The sequence below is a fragment of the Perca fluviatilis genome, chromosome 13, assembly GCF_010015445.1.
Source record: "Perca fluviatilis chromosome 13, GENO_Pfluv_1.0, whole genome shotgun sequence".
In the NCBI taxonomy this organism is placed as follows: domain Eukaryota; kingdom Metazoa; phylum Chordata; class Actinopteri; order Perciformes; family Percidae; genus Perca; species Perca fluviatilis.
The window spans coordinates 342,900-360,043 of NC_053124.1; the positions used below are offsets into that span (position 1 = coordinate 342,900).

General features: G+C 41.0%; 2 protein-coding genes across 7 annotated transcripts in view; one reads left to right on the plus strand and one right to left on the minus strand.

Moving 5' to 3' along the window:
* Positions 1 to 9,949, minus strand: part of bag6l (BCL2 associated athanogene 6, like) — a 56,159-nt gene extending 46,210 nt beyond the window's left edge. For both annotated transcript variants that reach the window (XM_039821046.1, XM_039821045.1), the window contains exons 1-3: positions 9,661 to 9,949; positions 9,391 to 9,483; positions 9,127 to 9,244 (exon numbers count right to left, since the gene is read on the minus strand). In XM_039821046.1, coding sequence (XP_039676980.1) covers positions 9,127 to 9,244; positions 9,391 to 9,471 — 199 coding nt within the window. In that variant the 5' untranslated portion in view covers positions 9,472 to 9,483; positions 9,661 to 9,949. The remainder of the gene's footprint in view (positions 1 to 9,126; positions 9,245 to 9,390; positions 9,484 to 9,660) is intronic.
* Positions 9,950 to 10,405: 456 nt separating this feature from the next.
* The window catches only part of si:ch211-152p11.4 (regulator of G-protein signaling 1), a 28,337-nt gene continuing 21,598 nt past the window's right edge, over positions 10,406 to 17,144 (plus strand). Inside the window, exons 1-4 of one of the 5 annotated variants that reach the window (XM_039821051.1) lie at positions 10,406 to 10,824; positions 12,065 to 12,561; positions 15,764 to 15,813; positions 16,581 to 16,714. In XM_039821051.1, the coding sequence (XP_039676985.1) occupies positions 10,785 to 10,824; positions 12,065 to 12,561; positions 15,764 to 15,813; positions 16,581 to 16,714 (721 nt within the window). In that variant the 5' untranslated portion in view covers positions 10,406 to 10,784. Of the gene's footprint in view, positions 10,825 to 11,940; positions 12,562 to 15,763; positions 15,814 to 16,580; positions 16,715 to 17,144 lie in introns of all 5 variants that reach the window. The other 4 variants (XR_005641318.1, XM_039821048.1, XM_039821050.1 and 1 more) reach the window with 4 other exon arrangements.

Consider the following 17,144-nt stretch of genomic DNA (forward strand, 5'->3'; position numbering starts at 1 on the left):
TAACTTCACGCAGACAGTGTTTGCTGCGATATGATATTAATGGCGAGCCGAAAGCGGTCGAGGTGCTGTTGATGTTAAAAGTGACACTGAATTTGAAACAGCACTTGTAATTTCTGCATCTATTATCAAAGTATTTATTAGTAATACAGTGGAAATTAGTAGAAATGTGAATATTTGGTTAGCATGTTGATTTACAGTGTGTGCCCCTACATTTTCTGGTTGTGCCTCTAAAATTTTCAGTTGGGGGCCACTGTGCTCCTAGTGAAAAAAAGTTAGTCTGGAGCCCTGCTGCCACCTTTCGCGTGCATCCCGCAGTGACAGGATGTAAGCAGTAGGGCCGAGATCATTGATGTAAGCCTGCAAAAGTGATGGATACATTTTTAAAAAGGAAAAATTCTGATCTAATTAGGCTACAATGTGTCATTTAGTAACATTTTTGGTTGGTGGTGTGCCGCAGGAGTTTTTTTAATGTAAAAAATGTGCTGTGGCTCAAAAAAGGTTGAAAAACACTGATGTAGGCATATAGCTAGCTATGTATAGATCTTAATACAGCCATGCTAGCTACCCCTGATGTTAGCAACTAGCTAGCTAGCCGATAGCCCCGCCAGTTTGGGAAATGCTAATGATGTTAAATCCACGTAACAGGCTTTACAGCATACATACATCCCTCGGATGTATCATAACTTCATAAGATAATACCATGGACTTATTAATAGAACACATGGTGAATTACAACCATTAGCTATATCCATTATTACAGCTAGCTACATGACCTCGGGAGAACAGTCATGTGAGCGGGCAGGCGCAGCAGTCCCGCGGCTCTGCCTAATTTAATAATTCTGGATTCGGTACTAGTGAATGTTAAAAATTTTAAAAAAAACGTGATGTTTTAAACAAGGACCCTTTAAGTTTTCGGGCTGGTAGGTTGATATACCCTGAAACAAAGATATTTCTATCCGCAGAAATATAGACGTTTCTTTCGCCATGCAAAGTCTATGTGAAAAGTCTTTCTGGGCCATGGGGTGCAGTACCACAGAGTACCACCCTTATCCACTAAGCCCATCGTGGCTTTTAGACATGGTGCTCTTCCTGGGGGCTTGATTTAAAGCTACAGACACAGAAATGGCTCATCCTAAGTAAAGCTCATTGTGGGACTGGCTCTAGTGGCTGTAATTCTGCACCAAGGCTCCATTTCGGGAAAGAGACTTCATATAAATTATAAGGGGCCCCCTTTTTTTTTTTTAAAAAATTTTCTTATATTTTTTTTTTTTTTCCCTTTTTTTTTTTTTTAAAATTTTTTTTTTTTTTTTTTTTTTTCTCCAACCCCCTTTTTAAAAATATATTTTATTTTTTATTTTTATGTACCCTTAAATTTTTTAATATAAAATATTTTTTTTATATTATTATAATATAAAATTAATTTTTTTTATATTTTTTTTTTTTTTTTTTTTTTATTTTTTTTAAAATTTTTTTTAAAATTTTTTTTTTTTTATCTATATAAAAGAGACTTCAGATACAGTATTAGGGGACCTCTAAGGTCTATATAAAAGAGACTTCAGATACAGTATTAGGGGACCACTAAGGTCTATATAAAAGAGACTTCAGATACAGTATTAGGGGACCACTAAGGTCTATATAAAAGAGACTTCAGATACAGTATTAGGGGACCACTAAGGTCTATATAAAAGAGACTTCAGATACAGTATTAAGGGACCACTAAGGTCTATATAAAAAGAGACTTCAGATACAGTATTAGGGGAACACTAAGGCCTAGTAAAAGCATCCAAAAATCAGCATGTCATAGGACCTTTATTTTATTTATTTATTTTACCTTTATTTAACCAGGAAGAGACTCACTGAGATTAGAAATCTCTTTTTCAAGAGTGTCCTTCTAATCCTTCTAAATCAACCACAACCCTAATCACACCAGCAAAACATCCAGATGTGACTGCCTCCAAGTCAATCAACATCCTCTTAAAAGCGACCAATGAGACCAGCTCATTAAGTTTAATGGATTCCTGTTATTTATTCCAGGTAGAGGGAGCAGCAAACTTAAACGCCTTATTCCCCAGTTTAGATGTAACCTTTAGAACAGACAGAAGGAAAAGATCCTGGGAACGAAGATTGTAAGTCCCGGTACTATTTACACTGATATACTGTAGGTCAGAAGGTAGGATGGAAGGAGACCTAAAATAGCCTTGCATATGAAGATATGCCAGTGTTGAAGTCTCTGTGTTGATAGAGAAGACCATCCAACACGTTCACACAGTTCACAATGGTGAGTGAGGGCTTTCATACCAGTGATGAACCTCAGAGCTCCATTGTATACAGTGTCCAGTGCATATAAACTTTGAGGTGAAGCATGCATGTATAAAACATCACCATAGTCATGTACAGACATAGAAGTAGCAGCGACCAGCCTCTTTCTAGATTCGAACCAAAGGCAGGATTTGATTCTGAAATAAAACCCTAGTTTAAGTTTTAATCTTTTTGCTAGCTGCTGAATATGAAGGGTAGGACTTTGACTCCGAACTTCGTTATTCGAATATAATTCAAATATTTAAAAAAATAATGATATTTGAACGAATATTAGGCAGCCCTTAATATTCAAACCTGTTATGGGCATTCTTTTTTGTAAATGTGCTTGCTTGTAAATATTTTCAATTCAGATTCCAATTCAGCTTTTTCACGCATTTCAAAATGTAACTACACGTCGCGGCAACGCACATCTCTCGGCCGTGGCTTGCTTCCTGTCGAAAGCATACGGTTTGTGTTTAAACCAGGGTCTGACTTTTAATTTTTTTTTAAACAGTCGTAGCAGTGTGTTTTTCTTCTGAAAACTGACTAATACACTGTCCTCTGGTGGACAGAACATCTACAACTTCAATTTGATACCAATATAGGTCTTACTGAAGGCATTTAATGGTCAAAATATTATTAATACAAATTTGAATATATTTGAATATTAATAAACAAACAAAAAAACTTCAAATGTGATTTTTGGGCAAAAGTCAAAGCCCTAATGAAGGGTAAAAGAAAGAGATTCATCAATTAAAATACCAAGATATCTGTACTTAGAAACACATTTAATTTCCGTACCCTGGGAAGTGAGGATTGAAGGCAAATTTGATTTAGATTTTTAAATTTTTAAATTAAAAAGATTCTGTTGAACTGTGTTAAAAGCAAGTTGCAACTGGTAGAGGGCCTGGTCTGCGGTGGGTGCAGAGCAATACAGTACAGTGTCATCACCATAAAAATGAAATTTTACATTAGTGACGTTATGATCAATGTTATTGATATAGAGGATGAATAGCAGTGGCCCCAAGACTGACCCCTGAGCCACACCTTTTGTTATTTTGAGATAGCGAGAAGTGCTGCCCTCCGCCTGCACACTGAGCACCTTTAGAAGATGACTATAATTTGAATGTCCTTTTGTTTGTGATGTGACCTTGGGTGTCATGAAATGGCTTTAAATAAAATGTATTATTATGCTTATTATTATTATTATTACAAACACTAACAGTAGCCAATCAGAAACAGCTAGCAATTTAACATTCAAATCTATTTTTCATTCAAATCTAAAATCGAATTGTTCCAACGGAAAACAAGCTGGCACTTATCAAGGGGTAAAAGCAGAAGGATTACACACACACACACACACACACACACACACACACACAAGTATTATGGTGATGACAAACGACTTGAAGAACGACACCTGCTGCCGAATGGAAATGAGTTTACAACCTTTGAAAGTTAGTGAGAGCTGTTTTTTAATGCTTAGAAGAGTCTAGGTTAGAAGAGTCTAGGTTAGAAGAGTATATGTTAGAAGAGTCTAGGTTAGAAGAGTCAAGGTTAGAAGAGTATATGTTAGAAGAGTCTAGGTTAGAAGAGTCAAGGTTAGAAGAGTATATGTTAGAAGAGTCTAGGTTAGAAGAGTAGATGTTTGCCATCGCCTGTCTTGCGAGTAAATAGCAGAAAAAAACGTTTGGAGAAAACGCAACCCCACGTCGCGCTGCGTTTTGACGAGGTGTGAGAATCCCGTACAGTAAACAGTGACATCACTGCCTCTATCGCTTCCATAAGAAAGTTTTAAAACCCCAAACACAAGCTCTGAACTGGCCGGGAGTTTAGGGAACAGCTGACTGTTTGCCAAACAACAAGTTAGGATACCCGTCTCGTCCAGTTGCAGTGCTGTAAACTGGCAGCTTTTAATGTTGCAGACCACGGATTTTTTAATAGTTTAAGTGTAAACATGTATTGTTATTGTGAATCTTTGGTTTAAACTAGCTTTCAAACAGATGCCCCCCAAGGGCACCTCAACGCCCCCCTTTCCAAAATATTGCTTCCAACGCCCCCCATCATCTTCTGAATGCCCCCTGGGGGGCGGTACCGCCCCCGTTGAGAAACACTGGTTTAGAGATTGGTCTGTAGTTATTTAAGATTGTAGGGTCACCACCTTTTAGCAGGGGAACCACAAAGGCTGATTTCCAGATGGGATGAATGACATTTGTGTTCAAACACAGATTAAAAATATTAGTTAAGGGCACGGCAACAAAATGTCCTGATAGCTTTAAAATGTAGGGATCCAGTTTATCAGGGCCTGCAGATTTTGTTGTGTCCACATGCTTGAGGGCTTTATTTACGTCTGAAACCGTGATAGGACTGAAACTAAAAGACAGACTAGAAGGGTCTAGACCAACAGTCTCAACTGTAGAGGAACACTCATGTTGAGGACTGAATGACTCAAATAAAAATCCTGAGGCTATGAAATGTTCATTGAAACAATCAAGCATTTTGGCCTTGTCTTGACTTTTTGATAGTCCATCACAATGCTTGAGGGAAGCTCCTGGCCTTTACTGTTTTCTGATAATGATTTGATAGTTTTCCAACATTTTTATGGATTATTCAAATTATGAGTGGTTTGAGAAAGAAAATGATCAGTTTTGGCTTTTCTAATTTTGAGAGTACATGCATTGCGCAGTTGTCTGAAGACCAGCCTCGATTTTCTGGCTTTTGCCCATGCCACATTGCGCTCATGGAGGAGATTTGCTAAATCAGGTGAAAACCAAGCATTGTTTCGGCCTTTGACTCTGTACTTCTTTAGTGGAGCATACATATTAATTATATTGGTAAACCCCTCATAAAAGAGGTTCCAGGCACTTTCAACATCTGTACTGATATTAATTTCTTCCTAGTCAAAGTTGGATAAATCATTAAGGAATTCTTGTTCTGAGAAGTGCTTCATATTACGCTTGACGATAATGCGTGGTTTAGTTTTAGGTATTTCTAACTGTTGCTACGACACAGTGGTCACTGATGTCGTTTGCAAATATGGAAGCAGTTGAGTACTTATGAGGAACGTTAGTTAGAATCACATCTATTAGCGAGGATTTTTCCGGGTTTTTGAAGTTTGGCCGTGTGGGACTGTCAACAATCTGAAAAAGATTTCTTTCTTCTGCATTTGTCAGTGTTGGTTGGACAAGAAGAGCATTACTGGGCTCTGGTAACTTATAATTGTACCATGTCATTATTTCTGACATGACTTCTCAAAGTGCTTTTACACACTACAGTCACACACCGATGGCACAGCATCAGGAGCAAATCAGGGTTTAGTGTGTTGCCCAAGGACACATCGACAGCTTCAAGCATCGACCTTCCGATTGGTAGACGACTGCCCTACCACCGAAATACTGAGGAATTTCTCCTCCTGCATCATCGAGAGCATCCTGACGGGGAACATCACTGGTACAGAAACAGCAGTGAACAGGACTGCAAGGCCCTGCAGAGAGGGGTTCGACTGGCTGAACTTACAGTAGGGGGTGCCCTACCCTGCCTAAAAGGATATTTACACCAGGTGCTGCAAGAAAAAGGATTCATTAAAGATCCAAACCACCCAGGTAACAGCCTCCCCCCAAAACACATTATATGGCAAATCATGCACAAACTGAAGGAGTGGATGGGGTTATATTTCATTGGAATTGTACCCCGTACTATTTCATGTGACAAACAAAATGGATGATCGATTAATAATAAAGCCCACCTCTTGCTTGATTTAATTGGCTTCCTGGGCCAACTTGATGTCTAAAAACCGCTAGAAAAATGTGATGCGGGCCGAAAGAGAGTAGCGCATGCAGGCTTGTGTACCATAGGAAAACAATGGTTCCAGCAAGGGTCTCGGTGTGATCGCCCCTAAACTGTAGAGAGCACTGTATGCACTGCTATTTGATGTTAATGAGAAACAGGGTGGTGTGTCTGGTGAGAAGAGGGGTGAATAGCTGGACAGAACTAAAATAATACTTTAACTAGTGCTCTTTGGTAAATTATGTGTTTGCTGAATTATAAGAGATGCTTGGACAGATTCAGAAAAGATGGGGAATCTAAATTTATCGGAAGATCTGGTTAGTAGTCATTTTCCTTGTTTTTCTTTTTTTACAGAGTTCTGCTGATACAGACACCCGCTTTGAGTGGGACTGTGCAGCCAGCGAGCGGTTCATGACCTGCTTTAATCTTTCTTTCAACTTCATTGGTTGATTCCATCCTTCTGGTTAACGCTAGCTAAATCCTGGAACCCACAGTTTGTTTGACTGCCCACTGACACGCAGTAAAGTTAAAACCCCAGAAGTCACGCTCAAAATGCAGAAGACAGCAAGTTGAGCCAGGTCAGTCCGCAGAGCCCTGCCCCTGCTGCTGCAATGAGCACTGGTTGCTTGACTTTTTCAAAGGGTTTACAAATTGCAACAAATTTCACCATACGCATTCCTTAAGGCCCTCAGCAACACACTCGCCAAGTATGAAGTAGATCAATTTAACAGTTCTCAAGATATGCAAAGGACACACAGAAACACAGAGGTCCCTTGCTTTATAGTTGTTATAGCTGCAAAGCCAAACAGCACCGCTGTGTGTCATAAAATTAACAGAAAAAGACAATGAAATCATTAAATCGTAATTATTTGTATGACAATTATTTGTCAACTAACATGTCATAATTGTTACAGCCCTAAGTGTGACTGATGATAAGTCACCTAATAATAAGCAGAGTGATGGGAAGAGTGGAATCCTGCAGTTCAATATAGGAGGACAGTTTATCAGTGACTTCCTTCCAAAAGTGCTTTACAGGTTGGCAGTGCCAGATTGCCAGGATGTAATCATCTAAGGTGTAAGTGTGGTGGAATTTCCAGCTTACAAACTCATGCTATGTAAGCTGAGACAGTGGTAGCCAGGTCTCATTCAGGTCAGTGTCCAACATAAGCTCAGAACCTTTGCAGGCAAAGCAGTACTTCAACTCTCTGTCTCCACAGATGATGGGAGACGTAACAGCTGTATGATAAGACAGTGCTGCCTCGAGCGCTCCGATCCCACCAAGGTCAGGGGAGGAAGTGAACACATACTCACATTCATACGCACACACTTTGGCATACTTCCCAGAGAGAGAGAGATGGACTCAACAGGGTTTTAGGTAAGCATATGTGTTTACGGCGCCCGCAATATCTTTGTTTACACTGAAGGTTCAGATTAACGTAACGCTTCCAGCATGAGTTTAAATACACCGACAGGGAGAGAGGAACTTCAGAGTTGGGACGGCACTACACAATAACACATCGTGGTTAAACTGTACTGTCTGCCTAAATTCTCTTCGATCGAGATTCCTTTAATTGCTTGTGTGTAAGTCATCAAAGTCTCCTGGACCTTCATGTATCCAGAAGTCAAGCTGCTCCTGAGTTTTTCTAACAGTTAGGGGGGGCAGATTTTGACATATATTGGATTTAACTAAAGAGGGGTTTGCGTCCCACCCTGTCAAAAGTCTGTCCATCTTATAGTGTTTTCCCTGTAATTGCACAAGCCTGGCGGGCCAACAGGGACCCCCGCCAGGCCAGAATAATTTTTTTATTAAATAATTTTATTATTAAATTATTAAATAACACCAAATATTCATTCTGCGCACTGCCATGAACTGCAGCAACACACCACCGTGAGTCAGTGAATGAGACAACTGTCTGGTTAGTGTCACGTCATAATTCAGCTGTGAGTTTTCATTGGCCGCCTGGCTGGGTGGGGGTGGTAGTGGCTTCGCTGAGTCAGAGGGTGAAGAGAGACTGACGGAGAGAGTCAGCGTTCCTGATTTATGAAGTTTCCACCTATCAGTTTATGTTAGTCTTATGAGCAATGCGCCGGACTCCGATTAAAATAAAAGCCTTGTAAATGCTACATTGCATGTAAGGAAATAACATCAGGTGACAGGTGAACAAGCTTTAAAAGTGACATATTTAAATCAATGTGAAGCGTTGCTCATGTGCATTAGGAAAAGTGATAAATATTTAAAGAAGCTTTAAAGTGTTAAGTTGGCTAGGCTAAAGCAGTCAACCTAGGGGAAACTGCATGTCGTTTTTCTTTCTAAATGAACGTTGATAGTCTTGCTAGCATGAAAGCATTCGTTATTTTTAAACAGTTTGGCCTAGTATGGGAGGCAAAAACACAAGTAATGATAAGCACAACTAATAATATTAACGATGGCTTGGTTCCAGCAATTATTGCAATGCAAAGCAGCAATTTATGTCATTTGTTACACTTGCTAAGCAAAGGGGAACTTCCTTTTTGCAGGAGGTTATAAAACACATCCACTGTTGATTCCAAATCATGCTTCTTCTTCGCTGTGTGCACTGTAGCCATTCTCTCTGTCTGTGTGTTGTGTGTGTGTGTGTGTGTGTGTGTGTGTGTGTGTGTGTGTGTGTGTGTGTGTGTGTGTATGTATGTGTGTGTGTGTGTGTGAGTTTAGCAGGTTACTAGGGGTGGGAATCACCAGAGGCCTTACGATACGATATCATCACGATTTTAAACATATTGCAATATATTGCAATTCATTACCTTTTTTCACCAACTTCAAATTTTTCCCAATTTCAAATTATGTCCCAAAAAGGAAACTTAAAAATATACATTTCTCTGTTTGTTCATCTCACTTCAATTGTATTGTTGCAAAATGGGATTGTCAAGCAGACAGACTGACCAACACATAATTAAAGATCGATACTTGCGTCTGTGTATTGATACAGTATTGCCACGGAAAATATAGCAATACTATGCTGTATCGATCCCCCCCCCCCACCGGTACAGGTTACATGTACTCACTGTATTGAGTCAGCGTTGTGTCGTCCTGCAGCACCCTGCCCTGGTAGATGAGCCTCTGCTTGTCTACTGGGATCTCCACTGATGACGCTATGTGCTCCTTCAACTGCTTCACTGTTAGCTAGAGGGGACGGACACACACACACACACACACACACACACACACACACACACACACACACACACACACACACACCTGTCATTGAAACAGAAGGGGAAAAGAGGAGTCTAAGTAAAGAAGTATTTAAATCAGGCTAAGAGCATTACCTCGCCTCTGACTTTGTAGCTCCTGCTCTGGGAGTCCAGAGTCTTCACAGTGACTTCAATCATGCCGCTGAACTCGGCCATATTTCCTAATGTCTGAAATAATAAGAAAGTTAGAGCAGTTAACTGTTAGGTAAATTAAGCGTTAGGCAGCTAATGTTTAGTAACTACATCAGGGATTATCTTTAATATGGGAAATGGGGGGAAGAGGAACTAAGCTAGTACCCTTTAAACATCATCGTTAATACATGTGGTGAAATAATAAAACGGCACCTGGGTTACCGACAGCTCCGGTGCCTAGTTGTTGTTTTTAGCTTGTTAGCCAGCCAGCTAACGTTAGCTAATCCGGGACGATATTATAACAGTGCTAAATAGCTAATATCCCCCGGGAAGGTCGTTGTCCACGTTTAGGGGAGGTCTCGCTTTTTATTAAAATCCTGCTAAAGTGTTCTACAATCTGGGGAGCTCTATTTTAAATGAAACTCCCGTTTAGAGTATGAGCGCAGGTTGACCCGTTAGCTAACTAGCTTAATTTTCCCAAATTAACCACGGCACTGAACGCAACGTCAAAGGACCCCGCTGACGTAAAGAGAAGCGTCTGTTTCATGCCTGAGCGCCTTTGTGGTTATAAAAGCTGTAACTTTGGCAAAGTGTAGGCCTATAGTTAATAATACTAATATTGAAAATGACAATAATAATAACAGCAACACATTATAGGCTATTATTAATCGTTTTATTAGTATTAGTATTAGTAGTAGTAGTGGTAGTAGCAGCATTCGTATTGGTTGTTGTAGTGGTAGAATTAGTACTTAATAATCCAAAAAAACTGTAGCCTGTAGTGGATTCTTGTGTTTTTTCATGACCAAGCTCCAATGATGCAAATGAAGGTGTGTGTGTGTGTGTGTGTGTGTGTGTGTGCGTGCGCGTGTGCGCGAGTGTGTGTGTGTGTGTGTGTGTGTGTGTGTGTGTGTGTGTGTGTGTGTGTGTGTGTGTGTGTGTGTGTGTGTGTGTGTGTGTCTCTTCAATAAGGAGTCTCTGTCCTGACGGACAAGTTGAGACGAGAGAGAAGGTGTGGCGGCGGTCGTGAGGAGGAGACCTATTTGCGACATTTAAGTTCCGAGAGTGGAAACTTTTTGGAACTTTTCCTGATGTCTGTCTTCATTCCGCGTCGCGAGTCTTTGGCCATATGTTAGTGTTGTAGCGAGAGAGGAGCGAGGTCTGAGTCCGTGCGGTGCGGTGCGGTGCGGTGCGGGGGACTGAGCCAGGAACAGATCTGGAGGCAGCAGGAGCGTCGCAGGCTGGATTTCGCTGTCTTTGGTGACCTGAAATCGGCATTGCTGGATCCCAAACCTTCAGGTCATGCTCATGTGGCTCATGCGATTTGGAGGAATCTAACAATGTGCCATGGAGAACGCTTAATAACTGCTGGAGGAAGAGGTAAATAGACATGGCGTTGGCATTCTGAATGCCTTAACGAGTCTAATCACTTTGTGTTTCCCAGTGCAGTGGTGGGCAAAGGTCTGTGAGGGCTGGTTGTTAACTAAACAATATATCAGTGGTATAATAAAAATGGCACAGCATTCAGGACCACTTCCTTTATAAATTGACAGTTCGGCTCTTAAGTCCTGTGATATGAAAACAAGGTCGGTCTATTTATGGGAGCCCGATTCCGCCAGGTAGGCTTTATTTAAAAAATATTCCAGAATGACAAAAATTAAGATAGCTACTCATAGTAAGTCAAAAATACTAAGCTCAAAGGATACGTTTTAAAATGAAAGTATAAGACCGTAGTCAAAACTTAAAAATCCTAGGTCACACATTGGATTTTTTTAGTGAACATTTTGAATCAAACTTTGTTTTACACATAATCTCATAATTTTTGTTTTACTTATTATTGGCTCATTTTACTTAGGCTACTTTCAATTATATGTTTGACTTTTGTCTATGTATTTACGGAAACCCCAGGTAAATAGGCTACTCATCGTGAGGCAAAATTTGGGTTTAATGTCTCAAAATTCTGACTTACAGTATAATGGACATCCTGTCACAATTCCGACTTTCTGTGTAAGATGCTAAACCCCAATTTGGCCTTTTACTTAAAAAAAACAAAAATTGGGTCAAAAACGGACTTGACTTTTTAAGTTTCAATTAATTACTAATTAAGATAAAATAATAATATAGGATTTCAAAACTTTGGCCTTGTATCTCATAATTTTGACTTCCCATTAATTCTTTTATTTGATGTCCTTTTGTTGGAACTTTCTGAGGTAAGACAGCTGTGTCTGATCTGAAACAGCCAACGCATACAATTTATCTTCATTTTAAAATGTGTTTTATTAATTTAACTTGTGTTGTGTGTGTGTGTGTGTGTGTGTGTGTGTGTGTGTGTGTGTGTTTTAAGAGAGTTTAAAAGGCGTTTCTAAAAGGAAGTTGGTTATGGAGTGGGCTGCCATGCAGTGAGTAGAAACCGTGATGTGAGGCGATTCTTAGTGACCTACTTTACTGACTGTCCAATTTTATTTCTGTCCTTCCCAACCCCAACCCTTCATCCAGCAGACTGTGCTTCAATGCAGCTCTGATCTCTTCTCAACCCTTTCCTCTCATTTCTGGCCTTAGTTTTTTTTCACATTTTTGCAACACTTCCTTTTCCTATACCTTTCCATCACTTCTCACACAGCTACCATGCGCCGATTCAGCTCTGAGGGATCCCTCCTGGATCTTGACTTCCTCCCGTGGAAGAGGGTGGCACTGAAGGACCAAGATAATGGGAAGAACCGGGAGTCTGGCACCTATACACCTCACATGAAGGAAGATGAGCTGGGTGGGGGCTCGGGCTTCCAGACTCCCACCATCCTGGAGCCCAGAGCGAGTCCCACTGAGGCCAGAAAGAAGGGGCCGAAAAAGGAGCACAGCGTCAGTGTGGAGACCCTGAGCGAGCTGGGGAAACAGGACAAGAGCCACCTGGGAGTGTGTGTCATCAGTGGAAGCTGCAGGGCCTACAGCGACGGCCAGCTGGCCCCGGCCAACAAGGGCAGCACGGAGAGCATGGACGATCTGACCCCCTCGTCTCCTTCGTCCTCCGCCAACCCCTTCTCCCTCAAACCTCAGCACAGGCACCAGCATAAAGCCAAGCTGGCTGCCGCTAAACTGCACCTCAAGAGTCTGTTTGGACAGGTGGGATACCAGTTCACTTTCAGTCTACACCAGGGGTCTTCAACATATTTTAAGCCAAGGACCCCTTAACTGAAAGAGATGAAGCAGGGGCCCCTTACTATATTGTACACAATTTAGTTGCATATAAAACAGGGCCTACAATAACGAATAGGGTGGCCTAAACCCTTCATACATACCTTTTTAGTGAATAGAATACTAAGCTATTAAAATAATAATTGTTGGCATGATTTTATAAATCATGTTTTAATGTTAAACATACAGTGGATCTATAGGATGAACTGGATATGTGGATGGCTACCTTAGTGACTACCTTACCTATAGGTAGGGCTGGGTATCGTTCGATACCGGTACCAATACCAATACTGTGACTTCAATACCGGTTCCTAAACGTTACTTTTTTTTATACCAATTTTATAAAACAAAAATAAATTACAGCATTACAATATTAAGGCACAAATCTTTTGATTTATGTTCCAGCTCCTACTACGTAGTTTTTCCTGCGTGTCTCTCCAACGTGTAACGTTAGACAGCCAATCACAGACATAATTAGAGCTTGGTAGAAGCATGCTGCATGCTGATTGGCTCACTGATGCTGATGAGATTTACTCCTTTTGGTAGTCTCGCATCGCCAGACCTTCCTCCACAGCACTGCAGAGGAGGGTCTGGCTAGTCCACACAGCATTCCTGGATGGGTGAAAAACGTGCTCTGGTTTATTGGCATTTCTTTAAACAATCACAAGCGCCATGGGTGGCGCTAAGTGTCGTATGGAGCAACAGTGTGTCGGTGCCTCTGCTAAATAGTCTCAGGAAGGAACTTGTTTTGGTGGAACATGTACGTTCAAAAGTAGTTTTAGTCGTGCAACAGAAAACTCTGATTGGACAGATAGTCTAGCTAGCTGTCTGGATTTACCCTGCAGAGATCTGAGAAGCAGTTAACCATAGTCCTCACAAATCCACCGTTTAGAACGCCAACACAAAGAAAGCCCGAGGCAATGGATATCCGGCCTAAATGAGTGAAATCCGGCAGAATTACCGTCGGCAATGGAGCAATGCCAGAAGTGGAACGTCATGGATATAGACTACTTCTTAGGTATTGAAATTTGGTATTGAATGACGAAGCATTTTTTGATACTCAATACTTTAGAGTCAATTCGGGCATTGCCTAAAAAGTATTGAATTTGATACCCAGCCCTAGCCTATAGGCCAGTTAATCTATCATTAATGATTTTTTCCCTAATAGGCTGATTTATATTTGCTAGTAAAATATGTTGGATTCTTGTTAAGACGTGTTATTTTTTGAAAAAACTTTCAAAAAAATTTACAATATTGCCATTGGTGGCCCCCCCTGCAGTAACTCTGAGGACCCCCTAGGGGGTCCCGGACCCCCTGTTGAAGATCTCTGGTCTACACTGTAGAGCAGCACGCAGGCAGCTTATCCATGTTAAAGGTTTGAACATTGTAGCCCATTTGTTACAAATCTTATCAAAGGTTACATTTCTGCTGGACAAATTTTCACACAAAAATAAAGTGGATGGTTCCCTACAACACTCTTCACAAGTAAAATAAATGATCAGTCCACTACTTTCACCTTGATTGTGTGACAAAAATGTCGAAAAAAGCTTCAGAAACGTCAAAAGGCTCAGAAAAAATGAATAAAAAACTTGGAAAAAATGACAAAAACATTGGGGGGAAAAGCGACAAAAGTGTCAACAAGACAACGACAAATGTTGGAAAAAAGTTTCAAATTTTAAATTTAGACCCAGAAAAACAAAAAGTTGCGTGGTTGATGGACAACGCAAGGGTTAACCCTTCTCCAGGGTTCCAGAAATATTTTTTTCCCACTTTCCAGCCATTGGTTTCTGTTCAGCTCAGTATGTTGGATTTGTATCTGCTTGTGTTAATATGAAATATTATAGCTGCAAAGATGAATCAATTAGTTGGAAAAAGTCAAAATTCTCTGATTGCAGCTTCTCTCCTCTGGGACAGGAAACTGAATATCTTTGAGTTGTGGACAAAACAAGACATTTGAGGACGTCATCTTGGGCTTTGGGAAACTCTGATCCATATTTTTCACCATTTTCTGACATTTTAGAGACACAAACAACTCATCCATAACCCTTGTATTGGCCTTCGTGTCATGGGGACTTGGTTAGTTTATTTACATTTTGTATTAGCCTGTCCAAACGCATTGGATCACAGCACGGGTCTCTGGGACCAATCCCCCCACCCCAGATGCCAGTTCACGTGAAATGACATCACATAGTATGCGAGGGTCACCAGGAGACCCGAAGCTCAACGCCAGGCTAAAATAATGAAAATAATCGGTAGTTGCAGCCCTAGATTGTAGTTGCTTTAAATCAACTGGTGACCCTCAACTCAACAGTTGAGTTTAACATTTGAACACAGACATAATGTCCTACAAGAGCTATGGCTAAATCACACAGCGCCTCAGCTCTCATGTCAGCAGATCGGTCTCCATGATAACTGGGACTCCATCTGCTGATGACAACCATGTGAAATGGTTGAAAGCTTTGGAAAATAGCCATTAAGCACACCTTCAGTTGGGATTTTTGTGAGTTAAGTTTCTTTTTAAAGCTTTAGTGCGTAACATTTTGATATTAATGAACGTCCGTTACATTCAAGCCATTGCCAAATGAGTTGCTACAAAGCTAATGAAGACTATCAGCTCCACACAACTCTCTCTGTATTTCTCAGTAGGACTATGTTCAGAAGATTGTGGTGTCCGGCGACTTTCCCGCGCAGAAACTAGAGTGAAGATAATGACCTCTTCTGAAGAATCCATCATGTTGTTTTAATCTTCTGTGTCCTCCTTGGCTACTAGCAACTGTTGGGGGCTGTGTGTGATCATGGAAGGCTTGTATCATGTGGACGTGCCAACAGTGTTCTTGTCATTAATTAGAGTTCCTCATGGGGGAGACAGAAACTATGCACTAGCTTTAAAGAACAACAAAAACAATTTGCATCCTAGTCGATTCCTAAAACCTTTAACGTATCCCTGTCTGCTTATTCTTAGCCTACCTGTCTAAAGGTTCTCAACTGTCGGTGCTGTAGCTTAGTTTAGAGATTTGAACTCAGTTCTATGTGACAGTGAAACTTGGGAAGATTTACATTTATTGGGGTTTCAGACGGTGGAACAGGAACAAGACCTCCAGTTAACTTGTGTTTTATTTTTTTGTTTCAGAGTCCTAATTCCTCAAACTCCAACCTATCTAATGCAGACCCGAAAGACGGGTAAGAATCATTATTTTCAGGTGTTCACTGTTGCTATTTGATATACATTTTTTTATTATATATCTTCACCACACTCAAGAGATTTAATTTACTGTCTTTGGATAAACATGGGATGTCTTAACGTGCCAGTCAGAAGCAGAGTATGAGGGCATGCCCTGACAGTACCTAGGTAAGGACTACTAGCCAGTCAGAAGCAGAGTATGAGGGCATGCCCTGACAGTACCTAGGTAAGGACTACTAGCCAGTCAGAAGCAGAGTATGAGGGTATGCCCTGACAGTACCTAGGTAAGGACTACTAGCCAGTCAGAAGCAGAGTATGAGGGCGTCCCATGCTAGCAGCTAGGCGAGCATTATAACGTGTGTTACAAAGTGACCACGTTTGTCTCTGAAGTAAAGGCTGGACTACAATAGGGCTGTTTGGAGCAGTTTGTGAACAGTCTTTTCTGTTTGAGATGGAAAGTCTCTTTGGGGGGGACTTTGGGCTTTTTCACTTTGTAAACCTATAACATGCACAAAAACTGATATATTTATATATATATATATATATATATATATATATAACACAATAAAGGAAAGGGACAAAGCCAAAAAGCATAATATGAGCACTTTAAAATGAAATCCATTTGACAGTGATTCAGTATTTTCTCACCTTCTATAAGATTGTTATGAAGCTCCATGTTGTGTTGTGCTGTGGTGAGATGTGATGATAGCATGATAGCTGACGTCTGCTGCCTCTCCCTGTCTTTTTTTGTGGTCCCTTTCCACAGTGCTAGAGAGAGGAGGTCTCGCCTGGTCTTCATGCGTCAGTGGAGTCAGGTGGGCCACGGTAAGAAGAGGAAGATCAGCCAGGAAGAGCTGGAGAAGTGGGCCGAGTCCCTGAGCGCCCTGCTGGCCAGCCACAGTAAGTCCTGCTTCCTCCTCACAATCCTCACAATCAGAAGACTTTATTGATCCCCGCAGGGAAATTGTTTAGTTGCAGTTGCAGTTGCAGTCTCTGTGTTGGCGTTCTAACCTCCGGTGGATTTGTGAGGACTATGGTTAACTAATCCTCAGATCTCTGCAGGGTAAATCCAGACAGCTAGCTAGACTATCTGTCCAATCTGAGTTTTCTGTTGCACGACTAAAACTACTTTTGAACGTCCACATATTCCACCAAAACAAGTTCCTTCCTGAGACTATTTAGCAGAGGCACCGTGGCTCCGTCCGGAGCTTAGCCCCGCCTACGATGATTGTGATTGGTTTAAAGAAATGCCAATAAACCAGAGCATGTTTTTCTCCCATCCAGGAATGCTGTGTGGACTAGGCAGACCTTCCTTCGCAGCACTAGCGGC